At 45.0% G+C, this 21,237-nt stretch overlaps 1 protein-coding gene across 1 annotated transcript in view; it reads right to left on the bottom strand.

The window, feature by feature from the left end:
* POLR3F (RNA polymerase III subunit F) overlaps positions 1-21,237 on the bottom strand; it is a 1,043,854-nt gene that overhangs the window by 576,029 nt on the left and 446,588 nt on the right. Inside the window, exon 4 of the mRNA XM_044056984.1 lies at positions 4,787-4,854. Coding sequence (XP_043912919.1) covers positions 4,787-4,854 — 68 coding nt within the window. The remainder of the gene's footprint in view (positions 1-4,786; positions 4,855-21,237) is intronic.

Raw genomic sequence — 21,237 nt, 5'->3', positions numbered from 1 at the left:
ATGCAAATGGGTCTCGTGATCCTGACATGTGCCTTGGACTGTCCTGCCGAGATAATGGCCCCCACCTGATCTGGGAGGCATCTGCCGTCACTGTGGCAACTGGAGAAGATGGAACAAAAGGCTTGCCCACCTTGAGATTGCTGGCCTGAAGCCACCAGCGTAGATCCTGCTTGCACGTGCCCGTAATCAGAATAGAATGGGAGAGTGGATGAGGCTGTAGTGACCATGGGGCGAAAAGCAGTCACTGAAAAACCCTCATGTGTAGTCTGGCAAGGGGAACTAGCACAATCGTGGCAGCCATGGTCCCTAATAACTAGAGGACCACTTTTGCCTTGACCTTCCTCAATGGTAGTAAGGCATAGACCTGCTGTTGTAGAGCCTGAATTCTCTCTTCTGGTAAGAAGGCCCTCATGAGCACCATATCTAGTTCTGCACCAATAAAGTGACACGCTGCGAGGGCAACAAGGCAGATTTTTTTTAAAGTTTAGAGTAATTCCTAACCTTTGGCACAGTGTAATGGTGGCGCCCCTGGTCTGTAACAGTAGATGCCTGGTGGTGGCAGAAAGGAGCCATTACCACTGCCATGCATTTGGTGAACACCCTGGGGGCTGTGGTGAGACCAAAGGGCAGAGCACAAAACTAAAAATGACTGGCTCCCAGCCGGAAGCGTAGATGACTTCTCGATGCCCTGTCCATTTTGATATGGTAGTAAGCATCTTTGAGGTCAATGGAGCACATCCACACATCTTTCCCTAGCAGAGGGAGTATTGACTGTAAGGTGACCATGCGGAACTTGGACTTTTGTACATGAAGGTTCATTCGGGCGAGATCCAAGATGGGTTTCAGAGGTCCCCTTGTTCTTTTGGGCACCAAAATGAATCTGGAGTAAGTCCCTAATCCTACTTGGTCTGCAGGGACAAGCTGGTTGGCTCCCTTTGAATGCAACTTTTTTATTTCTAAAGGTTGCGGAGTCCCTGTGACTGGGTGGAATGTCTGGGATTCTCTTGGTTGGCGGAGGAGGAGAAGAGAAGGGAATATGATAACCTCTGGAAATTACCTTTAATACCCACTCGTCTTGGGTGACGTCTTGCCAAAGAAATGTGACCCCCGACCGGCTCCAGAGACGCACAGTCAGGCCTCCCTTCAGGAGCTCTGGTAGGGAGAACCACGAAAGGAATCACGGTCCCCTTGGTTACACAGGCCTACTCTGCCTCTAGGGCGGTGTATACCTGAATTTCCACCCCCTCCCCTGCCTCTGGAAGGGGAATCACTTTGTGTGTCATGAAAAAACCTCTGCGACTTCCTGAACCACATTTTCCCACCCTTCTGGCCCTTGGGGTAAGGTCTAGAAGGCATGGAAAAATGGACTCCCATGGCAGACAGGGTTTTTACTTCCTGCTAGTACCTACTGAGAGTGTCCTTCACCTTGGTTCCGAACAACGATGAACCGTCAAAGGGGGCATTGGTGAACGCAGACTTGAAGGCCTCCGCAAAATTGCACAGGAGCATCCAGGAGTGTCTCCTAAGAGAGACTCTGGAACCCACTGCCCTACTCGCTCCATCGGCTGTATATGAGATCAGCCTCATGGAAGAGTTGGTAAGGGAATTTATGGTAGACATCTGTGCATTGACCTTCTGTGCCACGGCATCAGAAATGTTACCCTGTAGAGAATCTCCTAGATCTTTTAGGAGATCTCTCTGGAGCCTTGTAAAATGCGTCAAATAGTTCAGCGACCGCAGTGTAAAGGCCGCTCAGGTAAACACATGCTTACCATACCTGTCCACAGCCCAGGACTCCTTGTTAGGCGGATGGATGGTAGACGAAGTTTCAGCAAGTTCCTTTTTGGTGGCTGCTGCCACCGGAACGCCTTTTGTTAGATATTCCTTGTTAGTGGGCGTTGACAAAAACTTATTGGGTCTCCTAGGGACCGGTTCCACAGTGTCAGGAGTTTCCCACACCTTTCGACAGACAAGATCTAGTAGCTCATCGAAAGGGGGGAGAAACCCAAGAGGCAGAGGGTTGAGACCCGAAAGCCTTCAGGAACACCGACTCCTCATCAGAAGGGGATTTGGAGGGCCAGCCGCCTCTCTGCTTCAAGATCTCAAGGATATCGGAAAAAGAGATATCTTCAGAAGACGACTTGGGGAACCCCTGTGACTCCTCGAGGTCAGTGTCCGACATGAGAGACTCATCCGGGGAGTCGAGGTGCTTCCTCTTACACAATCTCTTTCTGGCGGGCTCCTCAGATAAAAACTCTAGGGAGACGTCAGAAAGTTGGGGACCACTCATGGAGGTATCCTGAGGCTTTAGGTCACCGCTGTCCAGGGATAGAGGGTGATCCGAAACTGACACCGGTACCGGAGGGGGCAGAGTATTGGTGCCGTAGGATGCAGCTGATGACCTGGCCAGCACGCTCCTCATAACCTCAAAGGCTGATCCCCCCAGCACTGAAGGCTGACTAACTGTAGAGGATACAGTAGTAGCCCTCGGCACCGAGGAGATGAGGTCCGAAGCAGATGTCGGGTCCAAGCTCACTCAAGCCGAAGCACCGAGACGAAGGCTCGGAACCGATGAAGATCAATCCGAGCCCTCCCCTTCGGGTCCGACCAGAGAATCGTGGACCCTCAACCCCGTGGACGGAGCCGATGGGGTCAGAGTGGAAATCGGAACCAAGAGGCCAGGCAAGGCTACTGGAATCGACCTAACGGCACCTGACGGAACTGACAACTATGGTTCCGAAGGCCGAGAAAGGCTTGGAGGAGGAACAACAAAGGATGAAGACGCCATAGGCTCTGGAGCCGATTGCGTCAGAGCCGAAATCAATTTGGCCAACACCGATGACTGAAGCAGTTTCGTCACCACTCTATCAACGTCCTCATTGGAAAGGGTCCTCGAGGACCTGGAGGATATAGTTGGAGATCTGGATCTCCCTACAGAAAAGGACTTGCATGAAGGAGAAGCCGGTAGAACAACTGGAGGCCGGCTCTGAACCAAAATATCCGTGACTGGCTCCGAAAGGCTGGGAGCCAATACAGACTTAGTCAAGACACTACCTTCTGTCGGCACCGAAGGCAATGGAACCGAAGAAGGAGAAGCTGTTCTAGCAACTTTTTCTGGTGGCTCCGAAGAAACAGAGGGAGCCGGAGAATGCTTCTTAGAAGCCTTTTTGTCCTTTTTAGCTGGAGAGGATAAGACACTGGAAGGCTTAGCCAAGTCTTCCCCGAAGGAGTGTTTAAGCAGTCCTTTCAAAATGAGCTTGTTCTTCCTTTCCTGTAGTACACGAGACTGAAGGAATGACAAAACAAGCAGGACTCCTGCAGGTGAATAGCCCCCAAGCAGTACATGCACACGGAGTGCCCATCAGTCAAAGACATTTTATTGTTGCATTCAACACACTTTTTAAAGCCTGAAGGCCTGCGTTCCTTAGAATCCTTGGACATGCTAAATAAAAGAGAACACACACAGTTACAAAGCAGTACGTACACACACTGGAGCCAACTAAACCCCGCACAGGAAACTAGAGCCTCTAACTAAAAACGGCCTAGTAACTGGAGGGAAAAAGACTACAGGGAGGACTAGGTCCACTAACTTAAACGGGCCTAGTCCGGGGAAACAAAGGCAGGATAGCACCACTAGCCAGACATAACAACACTAATAAGCTAACAGAATGGAGCACCAAACCAAAGACAACATGGAAACAATGGGGAGGACGAGGTCCTCTAACTGAAATGGGCCTAGCCCATGGGAAGAAAGGAAACGAACAGGATACCAAAACGGCCAAAGAAAAGGACACAAAAACAGCAAGAGAAGCAAAACAAAGGCAGTATAACACCACTACCACACACACAGAGCTACGAAATTAGCTTTTTTGAGCAACAAGTGAAAAGTTTATAAAAAGTTTATAAACAGTATACTTAGCAACGGCCAAAAGCGAGACCACATCTGAGCATAACGAGCGGCAAACGAGATCTGGGAATAGACCTATTGCATGATGGGATACCTCTTACCACGAGTCAATTGAAAACTTCGAGCTAGAGTATGGCCAAGTCAGAGACGAGGTTCGGCTCCGAACCCATGGATAAAAATGAAAGCGAGATTGGACTACATAACAACATCGATTTCTTTCCCAGGGAAAGAAATCGGTGTTCTGTGCAAAAAAAAAAAAAAAAAAAAAAATTTCAATACTTTAAACACTGACAGAAGTGGGGGACTTCACACCCCCACACCCCCCAACATGGGGGGCTGCGCCTCCCCCACCCCCCTACTTAAATATACCAACTCCGAGACTGCACCACAGTGGAGGAAATAGCAAACTCCGATGACAGCCCACCAATTTCTTTCCCTGGGAAAGACATTGATGTTCGCTCTTCTGAGATTTCGAACATTTCAGTTCGATTAAATTAAATTTGCCGTTTTCAACATTCGAAATGCTGATAGGAACCCTCTTACTATATCCTTTACTGCTGTATCTGTTGTTAAAATTTTCCAATTTTCTTTGATAGCAAAGACATAGTTGATGTCACTGGCATATGCAAGTACAATTCGATTTTTCTGAGTGTCTGTAATCGCATTGTTTTCTGAATTTACAGAATCATTTTTTTCTTAGAGAAAAACGGTCTGGCTGTTGTCTCTCTCATACTTCTTAGTGCAGTTATTTCTCTTTCCACTTCACATTTTATTCTATCACACTATCCAGACAACAGATATACTAACAGATGTATCAAAAAGGCTGAAAAATAGACAATGAGAGCAAAAAATGAAAAAAAGTCTCCCGTATTAAATTACCTTTGTTGCCTGCATCTTCAATGATCTGATAAACTAATTTTTCTTGATTGTCTGATCCCTTCATTTTTCTGTGGAAAAGACCGAAGATATTCATTATAAAGTGTTGTTTTACACGTGACAGTTTTGAATCAGCTTCACAACTAGGAAAACTGAACAGCAGAAAAGTCAAAGAAACTGTCCAAAAAAGGGCCTACCCAAAACTATACTATGCAAATGTCTATATTTAAATTCAAACTTAGAAACATTTTTCAATGTCTATATTAAATTATTTTAAAAACAGGAAAACAAAGGAAAAAATCATTTTGAAAACAACCACTTGTATTTTAAAGGAATAGATCAAATATATATACAAGGCAGAAAACTTAAGGCTATTATTTTAGACATTTCTGATAACAGCAGAAAATTACATGGCCAGCACCAGTATATTAATCTTCATTACTGCCATGTGTGCTTGCTGAAGTCTGACACCAACAGTAAATGATGTAGTTTTAAGTTGTAATTTACCTGTGTGTTAAGCAGCAAGTCTTATTAGGCACAACTGCTTCTTTTCATGGGTGGCTTAGGAGAACTGGTCTGGTTATATAACTGGCTCAGATGTGTACACTACAATATTTTATAAAAAATAAAACAGAAAGGGAGACGAGCAGAACAAAAGATGGCAAATCTAAAAAAAAAAAAAAAGTAGGGATAACAGTCGATATGTAAACAGATCCCCCAAAACCACAGCCTTAATAAAGGTGCAGTGTCTGCTTATAGTGCCAGCTAGATATTTTAGTAAACAGAGAACCAAGACTAGGTTGTGTCCATCTTCAGCACCAAACTATTTACAATGAACAAAAATGGTGATAAGGGCGTTATTAAACTTACTAGATGCAAAAGAGAAAGTACAGTTGTGTACACTTACCATAAATGTAGATGTTCGAGTGTATTCACTGTTGCACTCATTACATTTGGGTAATCTGCTGGCAGGTTGACCTCAGTCGGCCTGAATAACAAAGTCTTGGGTCCTGCGTTGGTTGCTGTCTCCTCTTCCATGACGTCAGGTCATCAGGGGTATAAAACGTGCAGCCGACGCCATTTTAATACGTTTTTCTTGCCCCAGATGTCAGGTGTCCCCCAAATGGGGAGCAAAAAAATATATATATATATATATAAAACTATAAATATATAAATGCACTTTAGAACACATAACATTTACCTTCAACTAAAAGCAAATACACCACAAAGATTTTTGAGCATAGTGAAGGAAAGAAAAGGTATAGAAAGGGGGCTGGCGGGTGGGTAACCCGGACTGCAACAGTGAATACACTCGAACATCTACATTTATGGTAAGTGTACACAACTGTACTATGTTCTTCGTGTTTCACTGTTGCAGTCATTACATTTGGGTAGAATCCCAAAGCTATGGATGGGAGGATGGAACTAAACAGCATTAGGAGCAGCTATAAGGCCCTGGAGGACTGCAGTGGCAAAGCCTGCCCTGGATTTAGAAAAAAAGAGGTACATGGTAATGCTTTGTGAATGTATGAACTGAGCTCCAAGTAGCAGCTTCTAGAATGTCTCTGGTAGGGACCCCCTCTGAGAAAAGCTGCTGAAGTCTAAGCAGCCCTGGTGGAATGGGATCTGATCCCCCTGGGCACAGGTTTACCATGGTGCAAGTAGCAGAAACAAATGCAATGGCTTATCCATTTAGAAATAGTCTGCTTTGATATAGCCTTCCCCTCTGATCCTGCAGCAAATGCCACCAGTAGTTGCTCAGACTTTCTTAGAAATTTTGTCCTGTTTAAGTAGAATCTTAGTTGTCTGTGTACATCCAATGAATGCAGAATCCGCTCGCCCTTGTTCTGCGGATTTGGGAAAAAAGTTGGCAGGAGAATGGTCTGGTTAAGAGCCACACTGGATACCACCCTCAGGCATAAACGAAGGATTGGTCCTGAGGGCCACCCTGTCCAGGTAAGATATAATGAAAGGCTCCACTGCCATGAGAGCCTGTAGTTCTGAAACCCTTCTAGCTGAAGTGACTGCCAAAACGAAGGCCGTCTTCCAAGAAAGAAATTTTATATCCGCAGTAGCTGCTGGTTCAAAAGAAGGTAGGGTGAGTTTTTCCAGCACAAAATTGAGGTCCCATGCAGGAGTTGGCACTCTCCTGGGAGGCCTTCATTTTTTGGCCACTCTGAGGTACTGTTTTAGCAGGGGATGAGAAAAGAGGGGAGGCTCTGTGTTGTAAGGAGCAGAGATGGCAGAGGCATGGATTTTTATTGAAGAAAACGATAGGGCCTTGTGAAGCATCTCAGTTAAGTACTGCAAAATCTGTGGAATATTGGGCTTTGCTGTGTCTATTCCTTGTGCTTGGTTCCAAGCACAGAATCTCTTCCATTTATCAACATAAAATATTCTAGTACTTCTGGCCTCCAAAATGACATCCATCACAGGTTTACTGAGAGATGTGGTTGGTGAAATTACTTGATTAGCCATGCTGCAAGATTCAGAGTTTGGAGCTGAGTGTGCAGAATTTGATAGTTCTGCTGAGACAATAGGTGAGGTGTTTGCGGCAAGTACCACGGAGGAAGGTGTGACATATTCCTTAGAAGCGAGTACCAGTGTTGGCGAGGCCAGTCCGGAGCAATTAGAATCATTTTTGGTTTTTCCTGTCTGACTTTTAGTAAGACCTTGGAGAGTAGAGGCAGAGGGGGAAAGGCATAGACTGATAGGTTATTTCAGCTGAAGGATAGAGCATCCACTTTCCATGCTTTTTTGTGATGAGTTCTTGTGCAGAATTTTTCCAACTGATAGATCTATTTGCCTCTCCCCAAAACTATGTCTGGGCTCCCCCATTTCTGTGTTAACATGCTGAAGATTTGTGGATCCAGTTTCCATTCATGCGGGTCCATAAGATTTCTGTTTAGGTCGTCTGCCAGAGTATGTTGCTTTCCTGGCAGGAACTGAACTTGAAGATGTATTTGGTAAGTCAAGACTATGTTCCACAAGGCCATGGCTAGTCTGCAAAGGGGGTAGGAGTCGGTGCCTCCCTGCTTGTTTATGTACCACATAACTGTGGTGTTGTCCATCTTTATCAGTAGGTGTCCTGGATGAAGGAAGTCCTTGAAGGCTGTCAGAGCATTCTGAACAGCTAGCATTTCTTTCTGGTTGATATGTAGATGCATTTGGTTTGAGCTCCATTTGTCCTGAATGCATCTCCCTGCCAGATGGGCCCGCCAAGCATAGTCTGATGCGTCTGTAGTTAGGGTTTGGGTGGCAGGGGGTAGAATGAATGACAGTCCCTTGTTTTGGTGACATGCCTCTGCCCACCAAAGAAACTCCTGTTGCAGGCAGGGAATGAGAGGAATCATTGTTTCCAGGCTGTGACAATGTTGACTCCATAAGCTTTTTAGATACCATTGAAGTTTCCTCATATGCAGTCTCGCATATGGAATTAGTAGAATGCAGGATGCCATGAACCCCAAAGCCTGCAGAATTTGTCTTGCAGATAGCTGTGTTTTTGTTGCCCCTTGTTTGAAGTATGTTGCCAATTGAATTTGTTTGTCTGGCATGAGGGTAAGCCATCTGGGCAGTTGTATTCAAGCTTGCACCCAGGAATGCAATCATTTGAGAGGGTACCAGTTGTGATTTCTTTTCATTTATGGTGTACCCTAGGCATGCTAGAAGCCTTTTTACAAGCGCCAGAAGTTGAAGAAGAGTGTCCCTGTCCTCTGCCTGAATGAGGCAATCGTCCAGTTAAGGATAAATTTGAATGTTTCTTTGTCTGCAAAATGCAATTACTGGTGCCAGGCACTTTGTAAAGAATTTGGCGCAGTAGATAAGCCAAAGGGCAGTGCAGAGAATTGGTAATGCAAAAAGCCTGCTTTGAAGCGGAGGTATCTTCTGCAAGATTCCCTTATTGGGATATGCAGGTATGCCTCTTTTAAGTCTAGAGTTATCAAACAGGCATTCTTGCCTAGCATAGGCAGTAGCTGTTGTAAAGTCAGCATTTTGAATTTTGGAATGTCCAAGAACGTACTTAGAATTGATAAGTCCAGAATTGGACGCCATGATTAGTCTTTTCTGGGTACCAGAAAAGTCTTGAATAAAATCCTTGTCCTTTTTCCATTTCTGGCACAGGTTGAATAGCCCCCATATCCATGAGGGACATGACTTGTTTCTGGGCCTCTGTCCACTGGTTTGGTGGCAGATCTGGCCATCTGTTTGGAATTGCCAACGTGTGGAAATGAAATCTGTACTCCTGAGATACTATGTTTAATACCTTCTTGTCCTGGGTAATTAAATGCCAATTTTGAGCATGAAGTTCTAGTTTTCCCCCCAAGGGGGCGGCCAAAAGATAAGTGCTTGGAGATGGCAGAGGAAAGTCATAGAGACTGTTTACTGTAGGGTTGTGCTTTGTTACCTCCTGACTTGGAGGCGGAGGCACCCCATTGCTTTGACCTGTAAGATCCTTGTGATAGATATCTGGAGCCTTTGGAGCATCTGGGTTTGCCCTGAGTGGCTCTGTTGGACACAGGAAAGGACCAATTCTTAGCAGGCCAGTGTCTACTGAACCTGGGTGGCTGCACTTGCAAGAGATCTTCTACAGTTTGCATAGATTTAGCTTTGTCTTCCATTTTCTTTAAAACTTCTTCTGCCTTATTACCAAACAGACTGTCCTGCTGTAAAGGGGCATCCAACAATTTAGCTTTAACATGATCAGGCAGATTTTGCTCCTTGAGCCAGGCATGCCTTCTTATCACAGATCCAGTTACGGCAGCCCTGCAAGAGGCCTCCAAGGAATCAAAACCACATTGCAAAGTATGCTTTCCAACCTGTTCTGCTGAATGCAAAAAATCCTGTAATTCTTTATTTGTGTTGATATTTAAACATATGAAACTGGCAGTTTAAGGCCCTGATTGCCAAGGTTGCAGACGTATAAACCTTCTTTCCCCATCTATCCAGTGCTCTGGAATCTCTATCAGAAGGGGTAGGATTTTTTGGCTGTAGAAGCCTTAACACCCTTGGGACCCTGAGAAATAGTTTCAGGGTCAGCAGCAGGATTTTTGAAAAGAAATGTGTAGGAGTCAGGAACCCTGTAATATCTGTCTGGCTTACTAAGAGCTGAAGGCAGGGAATCAGGAGCCATGCTTGATTCCGAGAACACATCATCAACAATGTCTAATACAGGAAAGTATTGCCAAAGGCCTATGCTGAGGAAGAAGAAGAAAATCCCTAAGCCTCTTTTTAGATTCTGAGAAGTCCTGACTCTGCCAGTGAAAATGTTCCCTTAAAGTATTCAAAATCTCTCCAAAAGAGTAATCCTCAGGAGAAGCAGAAGGGATGGATTCCTCTGCATCAGAGTCCTCATAAGGTGGAATAGAAAATTCCTGATCAAAAGAGGAATCAGAAGAAATGGAAATCTGATCCAAAGATTCATAATCAGTGCCTTGCCTAGGCCTCTTAGCAGGGGGGGGGGGGGTTTGTATACCCCTGATCAAGATAATTAAATCCTCAGCCATTTTGATCATTTGTTTTTTAGGCATAGGGGCCGGAGCACATGGCTCATGCATCAGTGTTTTAGACACAGAAGTTGGTTTTGGCCTTGTTTTTGATGATGGCGTTGGTTTAATATACAAATGTTGAGGCCTGAAAACACCCTCAGAAGCTGGTGCCTGCTCAGCGGCTCCAGACCCATCCAAGGGAGAGACATCCGTGGGTTCAATACTTGCAGAATCTCGTGGCATACCGGACTCCGAATGGGTCTCGGTAGAGGCCTACAACTCAAAAGTAGTAGGCATCGGGGCTACGAAAGTGCCTCACTGAGTACTGGCGAACCAACGACTGGCTTAGGAGAAGCTTCGTCGTCAGTTTTGGACCTCGGCGGTCTGTCTCTTTTTGTCTGCATTTTTTGTGAACTCCGGTAGTCGGATTGCTAACCGACGACATTTCAGGATAGTTAAATCTTGAACCAAAATATTTAGAAGCAAAAATATACCGATGCTTAATAGTGCGTTGGTTAAATTTAGCACAAAACCGACAGCAAGACACGTTGTGATCAGGGCCTAGGCAAGGAATACAGTACAAATGAAAATCCTTATGAGGTATTTGCTTCCCACAAGTACTGCAATTATTAACTTTTACTGATATCAGTAAGGAGCAAGAAAAAGCTTCCCCAATGGGGTACTTAGCTTTAGTTTGAAGACTTCGGTTCTGAAACTCGAAAACGAAAATTTCAGGAGTCGGCTGACCGGCACTTGCGAACTGCTTCTGCTTCGGGCACCGCGTGGCAAGAAAGACGGATTAAAATGGCGTCGGCTGCATGTTTTATACCCGTGACAACCTGACGTCATGGAAGAGGAGACAGCAACCGACGCAGGACCCAAGACATTGTTATTCAGGCCAACTGAGGGCAACCTGCCAGCAGATTACTGAAATGCAATGACTGCAACAGTGAAACACGAAGAACATCTGAATAGTGATTAGTTGGGCTCAGTGGATTAGAGGGATACAGCCACGACTACAACTACAATCAAGATTTGAGTAGAAGCTCAGATGCTGGCATATCGGAGCGAGGAAAGTACAGTTGTGTACACTTACCATAAACGTAGATGTTCAAGTGTATTCACTGTTGCAGTCATCACACTTGGGTTATCTGCCTGCAAGTAGCCCTCAGTCGGCCCGAATACCAGAGTCTTGGGATTTCTGCGTCGAATGCTGTCACCTCTTCCATGACGTCAGGGGTATAAAACATGCAGCCGATGCCATTACATCAGTTTTTCTTGCCCAAGATTTCAGAAGCCCCCAAAATAGGAAGCTATTAAATGGTGTGAAACATCTCCAGTAAAAAGTAAATACCATTGCCATAGAAAATGGTCAAAAAGAGGATAGGTAGAAAGTATAGAAAAAAGCAGGGGGCTTGAGGAAGGGTAACCAGGACTGCAACAGTGAATACACTCGAACATCTACATTTATGGTAAGTGTACACAACTGTACTATGTTCTTCATGTATCACTGCTGCAGTCATCACACTTGGGTTGATTCCCAAATTCGAGGAAGGGTGGAGGCAGTCAAGAAGGGTTAGGGCTGGCTAACAGGCCTTGTAAGACTGCTGTGGCAAATCCAGCTCTGGATTTAGAAAAGATAGCTAAGTGGTAATGCTTGGTGAAGGTGTGTACAAAACTCCAGGTTGCAGCTTCCAGTATATGTCCCTAGTAGGGACTCCCCTGAGAAATGCTGTAGAGGTTGAGGTAGCCCCTAGTGGAATGAGTTCTGATCCCCTGTGGGATATGTTTTCCACGGTGTTTGTAGCAGAAATGGATGCAGAGTGCTATCCATTTGGAAATGGTTTGCTTTGAAATGGCTTTGCCCTCTGTCCCTGTAGCAAAGCTGACTAGCAGCTGGTCAGATTTTCTGAAATATGTAGTCCTGTCAAACAGAACCTGAGCTGTCTGTGCACGTCCAAGTAATGCAGCATCATTTCCCCTTTATTCTGAGGATTAGGGAAAAAGGTTGGCAAATGGATGGATTGGTTTAAAGCCACACTGGATAACACCTTGGCCATAAATAATGGGCTAGTCCTGAGGGAAAACCTGTCAGCATGGAAAATAATGAAGGGTTCCACAGCCATTAGTGCCTGTAACTCAGAAACTCTTCTTGCTGAAGTGATGGCTAAAAGTAAGGCTGTTTCCAAGAGAGGAATTTTAACTCTGCTGCAGCAGCAGGTTCAAAGGGGGGAAGTGTGAGCTTCTCTAGTACAAAGTTAAGGTCCCAGGCAGGGGTAGGAGCTCTCCTACGGGGGCTTAATTGTTAGCTCCTCTCAGGAACTGTTTAATGAGAGGGTAAGAAAAGAGAGGTGGCTCAGTACTGTAATGAGCTGAGATAGCAGAGGCATGAATCTTAATGGATGATAAGAATAGGCCTCTGTGGAGCAGCTCTGCTAGGTAATCTAGGATTTGAGGTAAGGTGGGCATGGCTGTGTCCTTTCCCTGAGACTGGCTCCAAGAACAATATCTTTTCCACTTTTCAGAATAGGATTTCCTAGTACTAGGCCTTCTGGCTTCAAGAATGACATCCAGCACCTTTTGCCTGAGGGTTGCTGGTGGTGTATTCAGGGGATAAGCCAAGCTGCAAGGTTTAGGGTTTGCAGATGTGGATGCAAAATCTGCCCCTCCTGCTGAGAGAGCAGGGAGGGTGTCTGATGTAGGTGCCAGGGTGACACTGCTGTCAGACTGCATAGGAGTGGGTACCAGTGCTGGCGTGGCCAGTCTGGGGCAATAAGCATTGCCCTTGGTCTGTCCTGTTTGATCTTGAGTAGTACTTTTGAGAGGAGGGGCAGAGGGGGAAAGGCATAAATTGACAGGTTTTCCCATGTAAAGGATAGGGCATCAGCTTTCCACGCTTTGCTGTGAGGATTTCTGGTGCACATTTTGCTCAATTGATGGTTTTGGGGGGAGGCAAAGAGGTCCACCTCTGGTGTCCCCCACCTCTGGATTAGAAGTCTGAATGAGTTGGGTTCCAGTTTCCACTCGTGTGGGTCCAGTAGATTTCTGCTTAAGTCGTCTGACAGTGAATTCTGTTTGCCTGACAGGAACTGAGCTTGCAGGTGCACTTTGCTGTGCAAGGCTGTGTTCCATAAAGCCATGGCTAACCTGCAGAGTCGGTAGGAATGAGTTCCCCCCTGCTTGTTCATGTACCACATAACTGTGGTGGTGTCCGTCTGTATCAGGAGTTGTCCTGGGCGGATAAGGTACTTGAAGGCTGTCAGAGCATTCTGTACAGCTAAAATTTATTTTTGATTGATATGCAGGGGAATTTGTCCTGGGCTCCATTTGCCTTGAATGCATTTGCCTGCCATGTAAGCCCCCCATGCATAGTCTGATGCGTTTGTTGTCAGGGTTTGGGTGACGAGGGGTTGAGTGAAAGGAAGTCCCTTGTTGTGGTTGCATGCCTCTGACCACCAAAGGAACTCTGTTCTTAGACAAGGAATGAAAGGAATCACTGTTTCCAGGTCCTGAGAATGTTGACACCAGAGATTTTTTTTTTTTAAGTACAACTGAAGTTTCCTCATATGCAGTTTTGCATATGGAATTAATAGAATGCCATTAGTAGGCCATGAACCCTAGGGCTTGCAGTACTTTTCTTGCAGATAGCTGGGTTTTGATGGCCATTAGTTTGAAGTAGTTTGTCAGATAGACATATTTTTTTGGAGTGAGGAATGACATCTGGGAAGCTGTGTTCAAGCTTGCTCCCAGGAATACAATCTTTTGGCTGGGCACCAGTTGTGATTTCTTGTCGTTGATGGTGTACCCCATAGAAGTTAGAAGTGTCTTTACAAATGCCAGGTGCTGAAGTAGCAATTCCTGACTGTCTGTCTGAATCAGGCAATCGTCCAAGAATGGGTAACTTTGCCTGCAGAAAGCAATGGCTGGAGACAGGCACTTTGTGAATACCCTGGGCGCAGTAGATAAGCCAAAGGGAAGTGCAGAGAACTGATAGCGCATACAGCCTGCCCTGAAATGTAGATATTTCCTGCAAGATTCCCTTATGTGGATGTGCAGATAAGCTTCTTTTAAGTCTAGGGTGACTAGCCAGGCATCCTTGGCTAGCATAGGAAGAAGCTGTTGCAGTGTAAGCATTTTGAATTTTGGGACCACCAGGAAGGTGTTGAGAATTGACAGATCCAGGATAGGATGCCAAGAGCTCTCTTTTCTGGGCACCAGGAACAATCTGGAGTAGAAACCCTGTCCTCTTTGTTCTCCTGGAACAGGTTGAATAGCCTTGATATTGCGAAGAGAGAGTACTTGCTTTTGAGCCTCTGCCCACTAGTTTGGAGGAAAGTCTGGCAACCCGCTTGGGGTTGGCAGTGAGTGGAAGTAGAATCTGTATTCCTGGGATACAATGTTTAGAACCCATCGGTTATGGGTAATGGACATCCAGTTTTTTGCATGAAGGGCAAGTTTTCCTCCTAGGGGTGCAAGTTACTTGGGCATGGCTGGGAAGGATGAAAGAAAAGTCATTGGGAACTTTTTCCATAAGGGGGTGGCTTACCACTCCCTGTTTTTGAGGTGGGAGCACTCCATTGTTTAGATCTCTGAATACCCTGAGACTGTAGTCTTGGTGGTCTGTTGCCCCTGGGTTTAGACTGATAAGGTCTGGGAGGGACTGGAAAGGACCAGATTTTAGAAGACCAATGCCTACTGAATCTGGGTGGCTGCACCTGTAAGAAATCTTTAACAGTTTGCATAGATTTAGCTTTTTCCTCCATTTTTTTAAGAACAACTTCTGCTTTCGTGCCAGACAAACGTTCCTGGTTTAATGGAGCATCTAGTAATTTTGCTTTGACATGGTCTGGCAAGATTTGTTCCTTCAGTCAAGCATGCCTTCTCAGTGCAGACCCAATGACAGCAGCCCTGCAAGATGCTTCTAAGGCATCAAAACCACACTGCAAAGTATGTTTACTAACTTGGTTTGCAGAATGCATTAACTCTTGTAAATCTTTATTTTCTGTACAATCTGGAAGCAACAACTTTTTATTTAATTAGTTCCATAATATGTTGCTGGTACTTCAACATGTGAAATTGGCAATTCAAAGCCCTGATGGCAAGAGTTGCAGAGGTATATACCTTCTTACCCAATCTGCCTAAAGCTCTAGAATCCCTTTCCAAAGGGGTAGGGTTTTTGGCTGTAGTAGCCTTAATGCCTTTAGGTTCCTGTGCAATGGTCTCTGGATCCGCAGTGGGATTCTTAAAGAGAAATTTGAGGGAGTCAGGTACTCTGTAGTACCTGTCAGGCTTTCTAGGAGCTGGTGGTAAAGTATCAGGAGTAAGACTGGATTCCATGAAGACATCATCTACAATATCCAGGACAGAGGGTATAGCCAGAGGCCTGTGCTGATGCAAGTCTAAAACTTTCTCTGAGTCTCTTTTTGGACTTAGGATAGTCCTGGCATTCCCAGTGAAAATGCTCTCTTAAGGTATGCAAGGTTTCACCAAAAGAAAAATCCTCTGGATGGGGAGGCAGAGGGAATGGAATCCACTGCATCTGAATCCTCATAGGTAGATAAGGGTATGTCCTGTTAATCAGAGTCATCTGACCCGTGGTCTGTAGAATCAGAAGGAAAATCAATTCTTTGACTTTTAGAGGGGGAAGGCTGGCTTCTCCTAATTTAAGTAATAAGGTCTTCAGCCATTCTAAGCATTTGTTTCTGTGGTATGGCAGCATAAGCACGTGCTTTGGTCATTGGTTTTCTAGGCATAGTGTAAACCCTGGGCCTGAGAAACTCGGTAGTTTTAGTCAAAAACGAAGTTGTCAGTTTAATACGAACAACGGAAGGTCGGAATACACCCTCAGATGCCGCTGACTGCACATCGGCTCCGGACCCATCCAAGGTAGAGACATCCGCAGGTTCCATACTCGAAGAAGCATCTCGCGGCATACCAGACTCCGAATGGGGCTCAGCAGAGGCCTGCAAATCTGTAGAAGTGGGTATCAGGGGCTATGAAGGCACCTCACTGAGTACCGGCAGACTGGCGACTAGCTTAACGGAAGCGTCGTTGGCAGTTTTGGGCCTATGTGGTCTGTCTCTGTCTTTATCCTTACGTTTCTCGGAAGATTGGTAGTCGGATGGCTTATCAAAGCCATTTTGGAATACGGAGAACGATAGCGAAAGAATTTAGCGACAAAGATAGCTTGACGACGAATAGCTCAGGCTTTAAACAAGGCACAAAACCGACAGCGAGGTACGTCGTGTTCTGGGATTAAACAGGTGACGCAGTAAGAATGAAAATCTCTGAGAGGTATTTGCTTTCCACAGGCAAGACAATTGTTAACTTTTTCTGACATCGGTTAGACAAGAAAAAAGGATCCCCAATGGGGTACTTATCTTTAGAAGACTTCAGGTTTGAAACTCGAAAAATGAAAATTTCAGGTAGCGGCTGACCGGCACTTGCGAACTGCTTCGGGCTCTCAAGCGGCAAGAAAAGCTGATGTAATGGCATCGGCTGCATGTTTTATACCCCTGACGACCTGACAACATCCGATGCAGAAATCCCAAAACTCTGGTTTTCGGGCCGAATGAGGGCTACCTGCAGGCAGATAACCCGTGTGTGATGACTGCAACAGTGAAACACGAAGAACATCTAAGTGGCCAGTGCCAACCTGCCAATCCTGGGGGGACAGAATGCTGATTCCACTCACTAGCTGCATTCACAACCAGCTGGTGGAAGCTTGCTGGTGCAAGTAATGCAGCACATTCCTGGGATGTGGCTTGGTGCTATCAAAATAGCTATAGCAGCCTTCAACAAGTATGTCGGTGGAAGCGTGTACACACCAGGGGAGGGCATCGTCGGCCCTTCAGCAATATAACTGCACACAGTTCAGCCATGTATGGGGGGAGGTTAAGGCTAGCAGAAACCACCCTTATTGTCTACATCTATGACTATGCAGTTGCAGGAGGTGGGAATACTGTGAAGTTCTCAGGCCTAGGGACAATTAGTGACCAAGTCTGATACACAGATCGTCTCAGTCTCAGAAAGATGAAGTCAGACTCTCAAAGCTACTGGGATGAGGATACTCCACACCCTTCAGTTATATGTGGAGGGAAACAAAAGCAGACAGTAGCACAAACTTCAACATGGTTGCCTGGACAATAGTCCCCTCTGGCCAGTGCTCTTCTCTACTGGTGGCCCTATGGGGATCCAGGTACTGGGAATGCACATGGCCCATAGGAAGGGGGGGAGCTGATGACCAACGGCTACTGAGGGAAAAAGCATACAGGGAAAAAAAAAAAGATTTTTAACTGCAAGTTCTTTACCACCTCAGTATACTTTCCAACTTGTCTGCGTTCATAATATTTCATGGTAGATGCACCAATGGCTTTCAACCCAATTTTCAACCAGTGCCTCCATTCTCTGTTTCTATCAAACATCAACTGGGACAAGCCCAGGCCCTATCCATTGTCATGAAGAACACTAGACCATGGTGGAACAGGTAAGAGTGGTTCTATAATGTTTTACGTAGGGAGAAGTTCTGGCTCTATCTTTACCAGGTGGAGTCCTGGTCCAGTTGATTGCAAGGTCTTAACTATGTCCCAGTGGCCATGGAGTGGAGTGGTCTGAGCAGTCATCATACTGCAGTCAGCTATCTTAATTACAGAGGCAGAAGGGTGAAGTCCCTACAGTCTTCACACAGACACCCTACAGGTTCTGTGGTGTGACTTGCAGTGAACTCTTGCAAAGAACACTGGGGTATGTAATGGACTCTTGCAAAGGACATTCACATTGTCACAAGTGGCATCATCAGAAGCCCCTTCCATACCCTAGAAAGACACCTTAATGATTCACCAGTATTTACCAAGGGATTTAATACTTCCAGCATTCCAAGAATGAATTTCTCAATCCTGTCTACTCAAAAAGAAGGAAACACTTCATGGCTCTTCACTCTTCCTCCTCCATGCAGGCACCAACAGATAACCGAACTGCAAGTTGAAACTGGGTCATCTGGGCCACAGTCCAGGCTTTATGAAATTGTGACTGGATGGCAATTACTTATTTTGTTGTTAAGTAAAGCTACAACTAACTGAAGAGAACTGCAAGAAGGAAATATAACTTACTGTATGACCTTGCAGGACCTAAATAAACTAGATTTTATTACAGTAGGCACATTGTACATTTAGTCAACTGTGAGGGCAACAGTCTAAATGATATAATGTATCAGTTGCTGTATAGCAATTATAAATGTGACTGGCGCCAATGAGTGCAGGAATGGTGGCCAGATGAGAAAATGAGCTTTTTTTTCCCCCAGAAAACTAAATAGTGAGGAAGAACATTTGCCTAAGTGTTAGAGCTAAAAATATAAGCAGAGTTCTTTGACCACAGTGCAAAGGCACAATTCACAGGGTACTGCAAGTGCAATTTACATTACAAAATAATGCAACTAAATCTTATTTCAGTTAATAGTTGACTTTATAAAGTCTTTTTGTGCAGTGGTGTCAGTGGGCTGTACACCTTATTGGGATATTCCTTTGCAGCATTATATCCCCCCTTAGCCAAAACTTCCACCAATCAGCAACCACATTTCAGTGGGTTTTTTTTCTAGGTATTTAACTTCTCTGTGCTGAGGTCACCAGGTTTCGTCACTGGCAAGGACCAGCCTTTCTGGGGGATGGATAACCTGGAAAGTTACCACAGTAACTTAGAGAGGCTTACCTTGACAGATCTGGCCTTACCTCCTTGTGTGCTGGTGCCATAAAAGTAGATTGTCTGAGGCAGCTCTTCCCTAGGCCACAGGCTGGTGACACCTTCCATGTCTACCCAACACATCAGCACAAAAGTTCCTTCCAAGACAGTCCTGACACAGCCTAGCGAAGAAGACTGCCTCAACAAACATGAGTAGACAGGGCCTCTTCAATCCTTTTCCTCCCTTGCCGACCTCCAACTGGTGTCCAAGGTGGCAATCACACTCAGGTCACCTGGGTCACAGACAATGCTTTATCTTTCTACTCTAATGGAGCTGACAACCTTTAACTGATCTTACATCATGCAACTCTCAGTAACAGCACTCAAAACACTACTGACACTCTGAAGATCATAAATGCGGTTTGAATACAGCAAAGATATTCTATGAGCTCAGATTTTGAGAATGCTACACTTGAAATTTAACGTCTATACCATCTGCAGCAACGAACTGTGAAAAAATGATTTTCACAATGGTTCGCCGTGGTTAGCTTTTGTTGCTACTGCATTTTTTGAACCAGCTAATTTCCATACACACTTTCATTTTAACTTCCACAGTACACACACTTTAGAACCGGTGTTTTTTTTTTTTTTGTTTTGTTTACAACGATGGAGTAAAGCTGCACAATAACATGGTGCATTTACAGGTCTGTTATGTCAGTCATGAAATTTACCTGGCATACCAGGATTTACAGTCTACAGGACAGAAAGAAAAGGTAAACCTGGAGCAGCAGCTTTCCACATCACAGAAGGGACTGGTACAAAAGAAACAATATGAATATAAAGAGGTGCAAAGGCATCTCAGAGACACGAAAATACCTTTGTATGTAAAGAATTTGCTTACAGTCACCATTTTAATAATGTGAAGGGAGGGACAATCATGGGAGTGAATCAGGCTGTCAAAAAACAAATGAGATACTGTTTATGGGCAACAATGTGCCAGATATTAGCTGAAGCACCTAAATATCTAAACACACAAAAAATGGTTAATCTGAGCCCTGCGTGGACCAGAGCTCACATGGTTTAGGTCAAGAACACATATGGTAGGGTAAAATGTTATGGCAAGACTCAAGACATGATGTGTTTATAAACAGAGTTCCCCAGACTAGAATCCAGGAAAGAGACAGACAGTTTCTCCGACTTGTGGATATCTTTAGTTTTACCCAGGCAGAATCTGAGTTGTCTATCCACATCAAGAGAATGTAGAATCCTTTCTCCCTTGTTATGTGTATTAGGGAAGAAGGTGGGGAGATTTATAGCCTGAATGAGGGAGAGTTTATTTACCACTATAGGCATAAAGGAGGGGATTGGCAATTAAAGACACTCTTACTGTTGTGTAAAATAAGGCAGGGAGGGTTACCATCAGGGCCTGCAGTTTGGAGACTCATCTGGCTGATGGGAAAACCACTCTTCTGATAGCTCTCACAAGTACAGAATTTAAGAGAGGCAGAGGCTGCTGGTTCGAAAGGAGGGAGAGAGGAGTTTCTCCAGCACAAAAGTGAGGTGCCAAGCAGGCATGATAGCTTTCCTTGTAGGTTTCAGGGGGAGAACACCTTAAGAACTGTTTTGCCACCAATCTGACCAGAAGAGAAGGATCCAGAGAAAGGCAAGGAGATATGGCTGAAATGTCTGCTGTCATAGAGGAGTAAGATAGGCCAGATATCAAAGGCTCACACAAATAAGAGAGGACACCTGGAGTATTACTGGGTCCTGACTTTTAGCCAAACACCAGACAATATTTTTTTTCCATTTTGCTATTCAAGATTTTCTGGTAGTAGGTTTCCTTGCCTCCTGGAGAACCTTAAGCATCTATAGTATGAGGCTGAAGGATGACAGGGTGGGATGAAATAATGAGCCCTTCTGTTGTATGAGCAAGTCCATTGTGGAGGGTAGCTTCTGGTGGCAGCCTCTGGCTATATGGAAGGAAGGGGGAATCAATGCTGCCTTGGTCAAAAGGGAGTCACCTGTAAGATCTTTGGGTATTCTCTAGGAATCTTTATTAAGACCCTGGGTAAAACAGTAAGTGGAGGGAAGGCATGCAGGAAAAAGAAGTTATGTACTTTCCATAACGTGCTGTGTGCATTGTCCATCTCAGTTTTTATTCTCACTGATGGGGGTCAGATCCGATCCATTGGATCCATCTCATCCTTTTACAAAAGCTCGAGCCCTTCAGCAAAGCTTGTGGGCATTCTACCTTACCCGTAATGCAGTTCCCTAACTCCCTCAAATCTTGTTTGC

The sequence above is a fragment of the Protopterus annectens genome, chromosome 1.part2, assembly GCF_019279795.1.
Source record: "Protopterus annectens isolate FY-2018-M chromosome 1.part2, PAN1.0, whole genome shotgun sequence".
Taxonomy (NCBI): domain Eukaryota; kingdom Metazoa; phylum Chordata; order Ceratodontiformes; family Protopteridae; genus Protopterus; species Protopterus annectens.
Note: the sequence above shows the minus strand (reverse complement) of the source record. Positions and strands in the feature narration are given on the sequence as shown.